This window comes from Silene latifolia, chromosome 9 (genome assembly GCF_048544455.1).
Source record: "Silene latifolia isolate original U9 population chromosome 9, ASM4854445v1, whole genome shotgun sequence".
NCBI classification, from domain to species: domain Eukaryota; kingdom Viridiplantae; phylum Streptophyta; class Magnoliopsida; order Caryophyllales; family Caryophyllaceae; genus Silene; species Silene latifolia.
The window spans coordinates 194,677,842-194,693,782 of NC_133534.1; the positions used below are offsets into that span (position 1 = coordinate 194,677,842).

The following is a 15,941-nucleotide window of genomic DNA, read 5'->3' on the forward strand; positions in this document are numbered from 1 at the left end:
TGAAACACGACTTGATAAAACATGAAAAATCGAAAAATCTAAAAGGACAACCGGCCCAATTCAAATTAAATCGGTCACCAATAAGAAGTATGTTTACTCTATCCGAGTAGCAACCAGAGATTTCCTTAGGCACGATACTAACTCATGTTAGTGGATAACCCGAGCAAACTAACTTAATCATGAAATAATGATTCAAATGAAACTTAATTGACATTCATAAATTAAAACTAAAATACATGAATCTAAAAGTTGAATTAAATTGAAATTATGGGTCTATAGTTGAACAGACCGAAATCTAAATATGACCCAACAAAACCCAAAATCTAAACAACTCAATTGGTTCGGCCCTACCCATAATCAACCAAAGTGACCCATTGGCACCTCTAAATAGATCAACAAATTGGTGAAACTTATTTTCCCTAAAATAAAACACCACACAGTTCCTAGAGGCATCATTGTTTGAAAGTGACACCCACCCACTACTTCGTATTATCTTAGCACAATTTATTGAAAAATTGCAAGAACTTATCCTGATGTCGCGACCCTACTGCAAGTTTTACAGAGCCATCATGGCGGAAATGGGGTAAGATCAAGAAGTTTCTATCGTCGGTGAAACCTGTGGGAGGGCCGGCATAAATTTCGTTGCCCCAACCAAAGTCGAGGCCTTGAGCGAGGAGGTTCAAGGAGCACGTAACCCACATGTCTGAGCTGCTTTGCGCAGTCCCAATCATGTCGCCTCGGTCCTCAAGAAACTGGTGATTACTAAGACTTTGCTCCTTTCCGAAGAACTCAATGGTATCTCTGATGTACTCGTTTGTCAATTGTTGAACCGCTTGCCGTACTTTACTACAAGCATAGCTTAGTGGCTTTGATATGAGTTCTCCGGCTTCGCTACAAGCTTTCATTGGAACGATAACATTCCCAAAGTAGCTGTGTAATACAAATAATATGCGATGTTATTATGAGCTAACACAGTCCTCACAAACAATCAACCAGATTAGAATTTTGTGCAGTTGTGCCTAAGAGAATACAACAATAAATTATTTATGTCTCAGTATCTCAAATTTAAGAGGTAAAATTGTTCTCTTATAATTTTATAGTAACTCTAAATAATTCTAAAATGAAAAGGGAAATAAAAATGAGCTAGAAAGAGTATGACATTAATTTTTGAACTATGCCTGTCTTTTATTGTACGGGATCTTACTTTTTAATAATCCTTCTAATCCAATTTTCAATGTACGAGTAAGTTACTCCCTCTCATCCAAATTAAAGGTAATACTTGTTTTTTGACACTATTAATGGTCGTAGGAAATCTTTGATATTATTTTAAATCTATAAGACAAAATATAATCATACGAGATTTTGTTTGATTTATGGTCATGAATGCTATTAAAATATTAAATTTTTATAATATTTAATAATGTGTAACTAAATATATTTATTATCATGAATGCTATTAAAATATTAAATTTTTATAATAATTAATAATGTATAACTAAAGACAACTTTTACCTTTGATTTGAATGGGAAGAAGTATCTTTTAATTGATCATAAATTAATTATTCTCATTTCCCAATGAACTCATTTTCCTACCCTTGACAACCAAACAACATTTTTCCAATTTATACGAATTTAATTTTATTGGAACTTCTAATGGTGAACTAAATGCCCGTGAACTAAACAATCCCTTAAGTTTCACGGATAACAAATGAGTTGGATGAAAATTTAAAACGAGCAATAGATGACCGATGAAGGTCAACCCGAACCTGAGCACGATGTCATCATATCACTATTCACTATTGTGATTTTTTTTTTCCCAGAGATAAATTGGGGACTTTGAAATTGTTTGACAAGTTTGGACTTTAATGATTTGGAAATATAATGGTATGAAGTTCCTCCAAAATATAATGATTTGGAAATTGTTTGATAAGTTTGGACTTTAATACGTATTTACCCAAGTTTCTATGTTATTGATAACGATAAGAGCACCCACAATAGAGAGAAATAAAACATCCTCTTAACACTCTATTTCTTCTAAGAGAACATCCTCTCTATTGTAAGGCAAATATTACATGTCCTCTTAGCAAGAGAAAGATGGTTAAAGCACGTATGAAATATGACGTACCTCGCTGGCAATGGTGGATTCAGACGACTGCGTCCCTCAGCAATAACGTACAAGGCCGTAATTTGACCGGCTTCCAATTCTCTCACCGCAGTCATACATCGCCATACATATGCCGCAATAACTTCAAACCGACTGTAAGGTCGACTAACCTTTTCCGCTATGTAACCCTGATTAGCCACCTTCTTTAGACTCTCAATCTGATCTGCTGTCATTAGTACTAAGGTTGGTAACCTCGGTTCCACCGTCTCCTCTTGTGCATCATCTCCTGAACTAGTGTCCGCCATTTGAGCAAATGGAAGATTTCCAGCATCCACTTGGTGGTCCACCGTGGTGGCAGTTGTATGTTTCAGAGGGAGGCGGTCCAAGAAGGGTGCAATCTCAAGTGACTCACCTCGAGCCAAGCGGGCCCACTCTTTTATGAAATGAAAAACACTTCTTCCATCCATAAGGACATGTGAGAATTGAAACCCGAGACAAATGCCACCGCAAGCGAACTGAGTGACTTGCACACAAAGCAACGGGAGGTCTTCGATTGGCGAATGCTCATTATCAATGTGAGGTAGTAAATCTTTGAACATTGATTTTGAACTATCAACAAAATTGCCAAAGTCGCTGATTTTGTTGGTGGAATCAGCCTCTATTAGTTCAGATCCCAGGGCACTGCAATGCAGTTGGAGACGACTACCTTCAATCCAGCTTAGCCTTCCCGCCAACGGGTAAAATGGAACCAAGACCCGGCTTAGGGAGTCTTTCAAGGTGCTGATCACTTTGTTGTGAGATGGATCAACCCAATCTTGGTTAGTAGGTCGATCATAAAAGTATAAGACAGATGTGTGACCAATAACTCCGACTTGATCTAATTCAGATAAAGGGAGTATGCCTTGCCATGTTGCCTCAGCAGGTACTACAACATGCCTTGACTTTAATGTCACGCCCATTTTTTCAACTATACTTTTTTTGTTTTTAGTTTCTACTAAGCACTTTTAGATTTTAGCTTATTTGATCTTCTGAGGGTACAGTACAATACACATCCGAATTCTACTTCTTATAGACTGTGTGGCACTGCAATCAATGTAATTTTTAAATAATCATCCGAATTCTACTTCTTATAGACTGTGTGGCACTGGAATCAATGTAATTTTTAAATAATTGAAACTTTATAATTATAACTGAAAATTCACGTGGTAGCCTTATCTGGAGAAGTATGGTATTCTAATAGTACCATGTAGTGATAATTGGCTTTTGCAAGATGCTGTGGGTTCTATTGTGCAATGGCCTGAAGAATTCATTACTGTTGACATCTCCGGGGTAGTTATGCTAAAGCGAACGCATTTTATATAATGAACGCCTTTAAATTTATTAGGGTAACCTTATCTGACATATAGTAAGTATTTGTATTTTTACATTTTCAGGAGTTACACGAAGCCATTATGGCTGAAATTAGGACTATTACATCAACACCAAAAGTCACTGATTCGACTGCCTCTCCACCCAAAATTCAAGAGGTATTAATAATTTGAAAAATTGATTGTGAGTTTTTCCTTTTTTTTGGTTATTTAAATTATATATGACGTCTCGTGTAATGTATATATTTTTTTTTTTCTAAATTGTGGACCGGGGTTGTACGAACACCCAACGTTGGTGTTCCTCTTAAAGATAAATATCAGACCGACGATTATAAGCAAAAATTGAGTACTCCAGCGTTCGTAGCTTTGCACTAGCTGGCTGAAAAGAAGCTAGCTGTCGGGGAAGTACTCATGATTGACATCGCAGAGGATGTTATAGGTTTCGGTTTCATTATTTATATGGATGGGGAATTACTGTGTCAGTTTCTCGACCTTGACGAGTTAGATGCTATGCACATTGGAATTTGGATTAAGTAAGTTTTTTACTTAAAACTAGGCATTTGGTTTTACGAATAGTGATGTTTATTTAAATCATCAATGAAAATAACATTCTTCGTTCCATTTGACGTAATAGGTACCTGTGTACACACATGGCTGAGAGGAACTATGTTTCTCATGACTACGGATTCGTGTCACATGAATTGTTCTCTCATAAGTCCTTTGGATACACATACGAAGAGTACAACGAGAAAATTGCTGAACGGTTGATGATGCCCAAAAGCCTATGGTTTGCCCCATACAATGAGAATCAGTATGTATAGTAGTTTATTATAATGAATCACGATTCTATTCATTTATTAACACACGCTTACGTGCATGTATATGAACTAACAGTTCAATTTTCAATATTTCATAGCAAGCATTGGTTGCTAATGGTAATCAGTGTGAAAAAAGGCATAGTGTACTGGATTGACTCTTGCGGACATTCTCTCACTGATAAATTTGTAAAGTTGATGACTGAGTAAGTTTACAACCTTACATTATAATGTCAATTGTTATTGTGTGACCTTTGAAGACTAGGATCCTTTTAATGTCCCATCAGTATTACTGAGCCAAATGCTAATTATAATTTCCTGTATATATTTATGAATTAGGGTGTTTCAAATAATGAGAACATCAAGTCCAACTTTTGTCAGGATAAAAGTATGTGTATTCTTAATAATTACTCCTATAATTTAATTTATGTTTATTCGAGAGGTTGATCTAATTTAGCTTATTTGTATGTGATTAATAGTCTCCTATACAAAAACTAGGCAGCAACGACTAAGCCTTTTTCTGTTGTCGGTCCATGTGGGAGATTATCACCCGAAAGTATATCGACATACCCTCACCGGTTAGTGTGTTTTAATAACTACTTCAAACGTAACTTGGGTTTAATTCTGTGTAATATTTCACTTATTCTGTCTATTTTGATTAAGTATATTTTGATTTGTAGTTCCCACCTACAATCAACAACAAAGACCCAACCTATTCGAAGGAAGACCTCGATGACATGAGAAATAAGTGGGTCACTTATTTTCTTTCATTACCGGAGTGTCAATAGTTCTCTCATTATGAAAGTGTGTATATATTCTGTTAATAATATTTTGATGCTGGGTTGAATATTTTGATGCTGGATTTTTAGTTTTGGTCACCCTGTTTATAATATTTTGATGCTGGGTTGAATTGATCAATCTGTGTAATATTCGATGTTCTTTGAATTGAAATTTTGCAATGCGAATCGCTGAAATGCTATTTTGCAAGATAGCATTTCAATGAACTCGCCATCGCAAAAATTAGCATTTCAAAGAATTTCTTTGAACTCGCTAAAACAATTTTTTTTTATAAAAAATATTTATAAATTCGATCACGGTTAAAAATAAAACCGTCGTCAATAAATCTATTGAAAACGGTCGCATTTAAATAGAAACCCGTTGACATATTCATCCATAATATAACGCTTTAAAAATCACAAACCGTTATCGAATTCATGACATTTATAACGGTTTGATAAGCATAAACCGTTGTCATAGTTACTATTTTACAACGGTTGTGTTTCAGTAAAACCGTTGTCATAGGTTTCCGTAGAGCATTCAGACTAATACTACCACGATTTCAATATTATAGACAACGGTTTTTGAACCGTTCTTAATATTGTATTACGGTTATCTGAACCCGTTATTTACATTTCATAACGGTTCCGCCTTTTAAACAACCGTAGTCACGAAATAACAACGGTCGATGTAATAACGGTTCCGTATTTTGTATTACAACGGTATATCACCTTATCTAACCGTTGTTGCACCGATTATTTGGCGTAGTGATAGAATCTTATTTCATGCACGTATAAAATTAATGTCCTTAACCAACAGTAAATTAGTATCATAACAGAACCAACTGATGCAACTGAAGAACTTTTTGATGAACATAGAACCTTATTTCATGCAAATAGAACCTTATTTCATACACATATAATCTGATTTAATGCTTCTTCTTAAAAACGTTCTGGAGCGAGAAGAAGGTGGCTCAGAAAGCAAAGTCCCAATTGTCATATAAAGCAAAAAAGTATAAGCATAAGCTTAGGAATGCTATTCCATTGTATAAAGGAAGACTAAGACATGATCGTATCGGGCAAAGCCATCCTATATGTAATTCTGGCATGAAATAAGGACTCATAAGTAGAAAGATTAACTGGGAAACCTAAGCATCTAACTTCATTCCTAATAAAGAGCGTAGCCATAGAATGAGTTCTCATGTTTCCTATCAAAACAAAAGGGGAGTGCTTAGCATAAGTGGGGCCAGTGTGGGCAACCAAATTAATTATGACGAACTACTCCACAATCAAGCAAAAAATACACAAACATAGAAATTGCCTAATGATGTAGTAAACAGAGAGTGCTTGTTCAATTCTAGCATAATTAACATCAAAGGAAATAAGGGAGAAAAATCTGAACCTGAAGCGTGGCGAGGCAGAAAAGAATGATCTCAATGTTCCGGTGAGCATGGTAAACTATCCCGACTAATTCACTACCGAGTTTAAGACCGGTGCCCCAACCAGCAACTCCGAGAATATAGGCCGAGGTTTGGCAAGTAATGTGTATGTAAAACCAAGCTGGGTCCACTGACTTGAACACCCTCAAATACCTTGCTATTATGGCTCCTAATGGCATTAGTATTCCCCAACTTATAGCATTTAGCACTCCATGTATCTGCAATTTCCATCGATATCAACCATTTTAATATGAGTCGTAAATTCATAAATGGTTAATTTCACAAATGATTAATCGAGGTACTATACACTTCTGTAACGCTCACTTGGCTGCAAGTGTCAGATACTATTATTTCCCGTGAAATTTTCATTTTATTATTCTAAAATAAAGTGTCGGACATGCGACACGAGACCAAAAGTAAGGTGTCGAAGTAACATAATATACGTTTAAAAAAAAGAATAAAATCTCAATCAAACTAAATACTTTGATCAATTATTACTATAGTGATTCTTGGGCTGTTCTAAAGAAAAAGGACTCAACAACCAAAGCAAAGTACACAGATTTTTTCTTGTTTATTCTAGAAGTAGTTACACTGGACACATGTTTGGCTATCTATAATTTTATTATCACATCTTTGTGATCAAGCCTACCAAACATCCACTTATTTCGTTTAGCATACAAAAACAAAAAAGTAATATCCAAAATTATCTTCTAAATAAATGCACATTTATAGAGTTCTATTCCAGAAACTGTGGTAGGTGATTTCAGTTGGATTCACTTTTTTGCGTTGCTACCTGCAAATTTCATAAAGAAAAATTCAGAAATAATCGAAACATGATGACAAGTTGTATGATCAACGAAGCGAAATAAAGCATTTTCGTACGCTTGATTATTGCTTAACTGAGACTGAAACTTAAATTCCACACAGGTTGAACAATAAGACTATGAATCTAATAATTTGCCATATAAGAACAATGAATTAGCTTAATTAGGGAAACTTTGTGAAATTCAGTCCCTAATTTCATGATTTCAACCAATTTATGTAATTTCTCAACTTCTCCAGCCCTAATTTCTCAGTTTCCCCAATCTAATTCACGAAAACCCTAATTTCACAAACATAATCCATCATTACGACTTCAACACATTAATCAAGCCTAAATTCAACTAATTTAATCTACAAATAAAAAAAATTACAAAGACAAAAAGACATAAACTGTAATTTCACAAAACTTAATCATCAATATCAAAACTTTACCTCGTCAAATTATCAGGATCCATTGCTGGAGAAGCGAGGAAGATTTTGATCGTCGAAGATTTCGATCAGAATGTTTGTGAAAATCGAACGTAGAAAAAGAAAGAGCTAGAATGCGTCGAAGGATTTGTAGTCGAAGAGAGAGAAAAAAAATATGAGAGAGAAAGGAAATTTGGAAAAATGAAAGTGTCTTGAGGTTTTAGGGGTGGGACGACAGTTTACAAAATTAGAATTAGAATATGGTTAAATCACTGTTCTTCTCACCGTCAAATTTCAGTTTGATCCAAGAGCTGTGAGTGGTTCTCACGGTTCTCATTATCTTGATGGTTCTCAGAGGATCGCAAATATATATATATATATATATATATATATATATATATATATATATATATATATATATATATATATATATATTCCAAGATATCCTCAGTTAACCATGTTATCCACCAAAGACTAAGCCTTGGGCCTTCCATTACTCACGTTATCCACCAGAGACTAAGCCTGGGACCTTCCAATACACAACCACGTTATCCACCGGGGACTAAGCTTGGGGCCTTCCAATTCATAAACCAAACCAATCCAGAATAAAGCCATATGAACATGCATAACATACAACTGATAATAATAATCATCCAATTCAATAACCAGCCAGAAGCTAACATCCATTCAACATATGAACATCCATGTAATAATCAACACAATAACAGCTATAGTTGAGTAGTTATCCTACCTGATGGCAATTCTTCGAGTCACACAAGCAACCAAATCAATCCTTTACAAATCCATAACCTACATAACATAATTATGTACAATTACTACATAACCAACCAACTAATCATGCATTTATCCTATGCCCATCACGTCCTAATCCTTTTGACAACTTCAAAGCTAAATTTCTAACTCTACCATTTTACAGCACAAATCCGTCTCACTATAAAATTCACAATTAATTCAATAAAAACTCAAACGACGCAAGACCAATGGGGTTGGAACCATAAGACTCATTTATACAGTTCTTGTGAAATAGACTTTCCTCAAATTCCACACTTATCAAGGTTTTCTTGAAAGATTTATAAATATTGACGAATCTCGTCGTATAAAAAGTATCGATTCATAAAACAAGTTTAACATAAGATTTTTGAGAATTTCCAATTCCTAGCATTATCTAGACTCTTCAAGTTTAATGTATGAAAAATAACCAGAATAGGTTTGACATATAAGTTAGGGTTTCGAAGCATTCTTTACAACATTAGCAGATTCGCGGACTTTTCGGCGACAGGTTCATAAATAAATCATCCGAGATAAACCATATGGAATATTACTACGACATTTTATATGCATAAACTACACTTGAAATAAACCCTAGTCTCTTAATTAACTTTTTGGAAAAAAATAATTTAAGACCACCAAAGAAATTAAACAAGACAACTGACGAATCTGCCAAATTGCTGTAACTTTCTTTATTTAATTCTTATCATGTTTATGTTGGAATATGTGTCCTCCGACAATAATGCGATCACGACTATTGATCATGATGATCACATGTTTAAGTCTCATTAAAATGAATACAATTGGGAAGTAATATATTGTTATCAATCGGTCAACATATATCGGTAATGATTGGCTGACTAGAGTTTGACATTACTGTCGTGAGACGGTGGTGATCAGTTAACCCCCTAGGTCATACCTAAAGGGCAATACTCTTAATTGATTATTTAATTAATCGTATAATGTTGCGAGTTAATTAAATTACTTGAAAATTGACGGACGATTTTGGAAGTAAAATTTACGTATCATATTGAAATGTGATTAAATAAGATACGGTCTGAGTAATTGAATTGTATCATTACTCGGATGAAATAATTGTTTAATGTAACAATTAAATTGAATGAATTGTTATAAATACAATCAGTTGTAATTTATAAATGGTAAAATATTTTGGCACAAGTAATTTTATAATTACTAAGTCGATTTTTGTATGTGACGTATTTTTTATTAATACGTTGATTTTTAATATGTTAAAAATTACATAACAAATTTATGTCACATATGACATGTGACATATTGACAATTGACAAATATAATATGGATTCCATATTACCAAATGGACTGAAATATAGGAAGAGGATTAAGCTAATTAATTGTTTAATTAGTAGCTAAACATAATGATTGTTTTGCTTTAGTAGCCATGCAAGCCTATGGTGCATTGTGAAGACAAACAAGTCCATGCATTGGCTTCCCTTTATTCCTCCTCTTACACGGTTTTGGGAAGAAAAACTCATCATTGTTTTTCTTATAATTTTACCTAATAATATACTAAGTGTTATGTATTATTATTCATTCTACTTATCATCCAAAAACATAAGTTCTAGAGAGAAGAAATTTCCTCCTCTTCTTCTCTCATAAAAACCGAAACATATAAGTGTTTTATAAAAGTTTTGGTTCAATTTTCTACCTTGATTAATATTATACTAGTATTTTGTAATATTAATTAAATTAAGAGAAGCCTTGGGTATAAAGCTTGGGGAGAGATCTTATACTTAGATCTTGTTCATCCATAAGGGAAAGCTCAAGATCAAAAGAGAAAGGTGATCTCTTTTGTGCCCTAATAACCGAAATCCATCAATGTAAGGACATGATTTCTCCTCTATTTTATTATTGTTTGCATGCATAAAATCCGTTTTAATTTTATGACAAATTAATTATAACATATTTGAATATGTTAGTATGTATATGAATCTACTTTTCCTTCAATCGGTATCAAGAGCCACGTTTGTTTGCATGCAAATTGGTTAAAAGTTTTTCCGAGTTATATGAATAACAAATAAAACTTGTAAAATTTGTGTTATTATGATATATCACGAAATTATTACATGCATGTTAATATTTCTGGTCCTAAAATGTTTTAGGATATTTTGGTTAATTTTTCGGATTTTTATTGTTCATAATTTACAATAATGGCATTTAAATATGATTTTATGAGTAAAAATGTCATTTTTGGTCTAAAATTAGCTATACTTCGAATTTTAAGTTGATTTTTGGATATGTTGTCACATATATTATTTTGAGATAACCTGTAAATTTTCATAATTTTTGGACTTGTATGCTCGAAAAATGAATTTTTCATTATTAAATTCGGATTTAAGTGAAAAATAGGTTAATATGAGTTAATTTTCGAATCTAGTCATAGAAAATTAATATGTTGTCACATGCAATTTTACAAGATGTGTGTAAAATAATTGGCTATAAAGAAGTCTTTTTGCATGATTTATGGATTATTGAAGAAAAATAGCATAAATAGTGACATTATTAGTGGAAAATTAATAAAACATAATCTATGACTTAGGAAAAACGTATAATGTTGCATTTTATTATCTTTTTCAGATCGAAAATTGAAAAGTTAATGAAAATAATTTTTCCATATTTTTATGATTATTTTATTAAAATCAATAAACCGCAACATTGTTTTTCCGAAAATTTTTCGAAATTTTTAACCTAAGATTTTGAACATTATGAGTGTCATGGAATTTTTCCAGAATGTTCATGAGTTTAAATTTCAAATTTCAAATTTATTTGGAATTTTTGTGATTTATTTGAAGTTTAATGGCTTATTTTTGTAATTTTTGGTCCTTTTATGAACAATTTTGTAAATAAAAGTTAATTATGGTCAAATTATTAGTGAAGACTATATTTTGAGTCCTAAGAGGTTAGGGTAATTAACTTATGCATAAATATGAGTTTATGTAATTTTTGTGATTATAAAACGTTGAAATCACGCAAATCCGTAAAAACCGAGTAATATATGATATTGGCTATTTAAAGGCGATTTAGCATAAAAATTGAGCATGTTCATACATATTATAATGCTGCATTTTTCTTTATGATTGTCATAATTTTAATTTATGTAATTTTGAATTATGTATTTTTATTTAGTATGGCCTTAGATTTTAATTGGTATTTCCCGAAATGTATGGGAATATCGATTCGGTTGTAATTTTTATTGTGATCTCGTATCACCGTTTTGTAATTTAATAGATTTATTTTATTTTAGTTACAAATGTATAATAGGAAATTATGTAATTTGTTATGTAATTTTATTCATTCCGGAGTTCCCAAAGACGGATTTCTTCAAGAATGGCGATACATAAAGACGGTGTTACCTCGAGATGCGTGCCACAACCGAAGTTCAAGGGACCAATGGAGTTGGTTTCCGAATATGTAATAGATAAATAGTTTTTCTATTTTAGGAAAGGCCATACTAGGATTTATTTATTTTATGCTTGCATTTTATTTTATGTCACATGCATCGCTAAATCGCCATAACTAAAACATGCATCCTTATTTTATCGAGTTTATCGACCGTGTCAATTCAAATTATCGTAGTTCACCGCTTTAGTTCACTTAAAACGTGATAGATAATAAATTGACATGACCTCTCGCTAAAACAAACAATTGAGACATAGCCTTACCAAAGAGTAGAAACCATGAAAACCTATTTCGTGAGGGAGTGCACTCGGCCACACCGGGGTACAAACCTTGTTACGTAGGGGAAGTGGGTGATGAATGTTAATCCACCGAATTCATGTTAATAAGGGGTATTTCGGCACACCGTGCCCTAAATTGATATGGGTTTGGATTATGGACACATTTATTCGAAATTTGGGTTATACTCAACGAAAGTATTCACGACGACTTCCGGATGTGTTTCGGGCTAGAGATGAATATTAATGTAAACATCATCGACCAAGAGTTCTAAAAGTAGAATCGATTAAAAGGTTAATCCACCGAGTTATGTTAATAAGGGGTATTTCGGCACACCGTGCCCTAAGTTAATATGAATTTGGGTCTTGGAATCATTTATTCTAGTTGGGTAGAGGTCACTAGAAAAATGCATAAAACTTGTTTAAATCATACATTTTTACGAGTATTATTAAAACGACAATTGTTTTACTCCTTATATTTTGTTTTGTAGACCACTTCTTTTTCATAACAAATGGCAACACCAACTCCTAATGCTACACCACTCGCTAGTTCGTCTTGGCTCCGATCCTTTATGGATCGATGTAAACTTGAAAAGAATGGGTCAAATTTCAACGAATGGGATGCCCAACTCAAATTAGCTGCCGAAGGTGACGACAAGCTTCGTTACCTTACCGAGGCCTCTCCACCCGAACCCTCCACTAGGTCCACCGCGGCCACTAGGGAAGCATATGAGGCTTACCAAAAGGAGTCCGCCGCAATGAAAAATGTATTAATATTTGCGATGGAGGCGGACCTCCAAAGGAGAGCCTTCAAAATGGGCAATGCTAATGAGATTTACTCCAAACTTGTGACCATGTTTTCACAAACTCCGCGGATCGTCCAATATGAGGCGGCCGCGGCATTCTTTGATCTCGACTTCAAAGAGGGCCAAAAGGTTAGCCCTCATGTGCTCAAACTCATGGAGCTTGTCGAGACCTTGAAAATTCAAAAGGTTGAAATCCCTAAAGAACTCATCGTAGATAGGATTCTACACTCCTTGTCCAAAGTCAAGGCATATGTGCAATTCCGGGTGAATTTCAACATGCAAGACAAGGATGTGTCTCTTGAGGAGTTGCACAAGTTACTTGTGCAAGCCGAGAGGGACATGGGGTTAAATGTGAACCCTCCCAAGGATGTGCTTAACATAAGCGCAAAGAGTAAGGGGAAGTTCAAGAAGAGTGGAAAGAAGGGTAAAAAGCAAGCTCCCACATTCACCAAAGCTAAGTCTTGTGAAGCTAGCACCTCCAAAGTCAAGAAGGGTCCTCTTGATAAGTGCCATTATTGTAATGGCATGGGACATTGGAAAAGAAATTGTTCCAAATACCTTGGTGATATCAAAGCTGGAAAGATCACTCCAGTAGGTAAATGACTAACCTTCTTTTATGTTTCTAAATTCAACTATGGTATTATGATGCAAAGTTGTGATAATGTATCTCCCTTTTTATTGTAAATAGGGCCTCCACCAAGCAAAGACAAGGGAAAATAAAAACAAGCATGAGAAACCATGGAGAAGCTAAGGATAGCTTTTGTGGAGCTTTGTTTTTCATTGTCTTATTTTAAGTTATGTTTTGAATTTTTAGAACTTTAAGTTTCCGTGTTCGACATGGAAAGGTATTGATGTGACCATAATTAGCGCATATTTAGCCCCCGAATTACCATTGTTTCCATGCTTTTTAGTGCCTATTTGGGTCATTTCTTATCTTTAGTTCTTTGTTTTGCATATTCTTTGAGGTTTTGATCCCTTGGTAGGAAAGGAGTAAGAATCTTGCATTTTCATGGCAAAACGAGGCTAAATTGATCGTATTCAATGACCAAGCATCAAGGAGAAACAAGACTAGAAGGCCTTTGTACATAGCATAGTAGAAGAACATTGTTGAGAAAAGGATCCTTGAGTCCCCAAGGAAATCCCCAAGGAATTCGTGAAGAAAAGGGAAGAAAAAGAAGAAGGAAAGTTGCTGAACTACAATCCGAACGGATTGTAGAGAATCCGTCCGTCCTCGCCAGTCCGAGCGTCCTCACCAGGAATCCGCTCGGATTCCCCATGCCCAGTCCGAGCGTCTTGTTTCTTGATCCGATCGGATCGTCCACCCCAGATCCGGCCGTCCCGACTCCCAGCCGCACGGATCACAGCACAGCACAGTTTCGTTCTTCTAGCTACGAAATGGAGAAGCCCTTCTCTCGGATAATCCCGGAGGCTCCTTGCTCAACTTAAAAAGTGTAATTATTAGTTTAGCCCTTAGTTAACCCTAATGCATCCTCCCTAATTTTCACTATAAATACCCCATTAGTCTAATTAGAGGAGCATGTTCTTCTTATCAATATTTAGAGTAGTTAATATCAATCAAATCTCTCTTCAATATTGTAATCAAATATTAATCTAGTTTTAATCCAAGTTTTAGTTCTTGAATCTCTCTCTTGTTCTTCATTTATTTTGGGTAATTAGAAGATTATTGGGTTTATTGGGAGATTGACAACCTTCCATCAATCATCAAGTTCTTCTATTATTCTTTGCATCTTTATTATTGGAATCATTAGTAGGTATAATCTCTTAATCCCTTTTTAATTATTGCTAATTACTTTCATTTATTCATCATGTTTCATTATGTTAGTATGATTGACAACCTTTCTAGCATGATCAATATGATAATGAGTGAGTAGTCTCTTAGCTAGGGTTTAATGGGTGATTAGGGGAAACCAACATGGGGAATGATTCATGCTTAAATTAATATGCTTTCATATCTTATTTGCTTGCTTGTTTTGATCTTAATACATGCACATGTTATATTTGATGAAATGCTAAGCCTATGAATCCTTGCATTTACTATCATCTTCTATCCTTTCAACTTGACTTGTAAGACATAACCCAACTCGAGTCTTGTTAGACCATGCATGTGTTGAGTAGGGAAGATTAAGTCGACTTGTAGGTGTTGTACAATCCAAGAGATTCGGCCCCGGGACCCAAACTTTCCTAGGATTGTAAGACATAACCCAACTCGATCCATCACAACAATAATTGCTTGCTTATAATTTGAGAACATGTTTGTATGATCATATCCCATGAATCCCCTATGAACCCATGACACCCTAGTGCTTTTAATCAATTGTTTACACCCCTTATTTCATTTATCTTGCTAGTTTATTTTCATTTTTATTTTAGTTTAGTGACCTTCTACATCAACCCAATTTGTGACACCCCTAGACACCGCTAGTTACAATAGAATCTTCATTTCAATACCCGTCCCTTGGGATCCGACCTTTACTTGCCTCTTTACTAATTGTAGAGTTGTTTGTGAAGTATAAATTGTGTTTTGTATCGACCATTGACCAACGACCACATATGTTTAATTGTGAACACCAAATGGCTCCGATCAAAAATGGCGCTGTTTGGGGACGGTGTTTAATTGATTTAAGATTTCTTTTATTGTTATTAGTTGTGTCTTTTTCACCTTGGGGAAGTAAAACTCCTCAAGGATTGTTCTAATTGTTTTCTAGTTGTTTGATATTTTGCATGTCTAGAAGGTTACAAAGAGATTTGTTACCTTTTGACCGTGAAATCGAAAGAACCTTGACGAATAATAGGAGACTTGTTAGGAGGAATTTGGGAGGTGTTGGTGAAGTTGTTCAACCCACTAGTGAGTTTGTCAATCCTTTCGCAATAGAAGGAGAAG

The 15,941-nt window shown here is 34.5% G+C and overlaps 1 protein-coding gene across 1 annotated transcript; it reads right to left on the reverse strand.

Moving 5' to 3' along the window:
• Window positions 1-191: 191 nt before the first annotated feature.
• LOC141600346 (spermidine hydroxycinnamoyl transferase-like) lies at window positions 192-3,141 on the reverse strand. Its single transcript, XM_074420567.1, has 2 exons — window positions 2,126-3,141; window positions 192-930 (listed from the first exon to the last, which is right to left on the reverse strand). The coding sequence occupies exons 1-2, from the start codon at window positions 3,061-3,063 to the stop codon at window positions 495-497; spliced, it is 1,374 nt and encodes a 457-aa protein (XP_074276668.1). The 5' UTR covers window positions 3,064-3,141; the 3' UTR covers window positions 192-494.
• Between the last annotated feature and the right edge of the window lie 12,800 nt (window positions 3,142-15,941).

What these genes read in the sequence shown, in the direction of transcription:
- LOC141600346 (XM_074420567.1), bottom strand. Translation starts at nt 3,063, where the DNA reads ATGGGCGTGACATTAAAGTCAAGGCATGTTGTAGTACCTGCTGAGGCA. An exon ending in AATCCACCATTGCCAGCGAG is followed by an intron (nt 931 to 2,125) that starts GTACGTCATATT and finishes TGTATTACACAG; the next exon opens with CTACTTTGGGAATGTTATCG.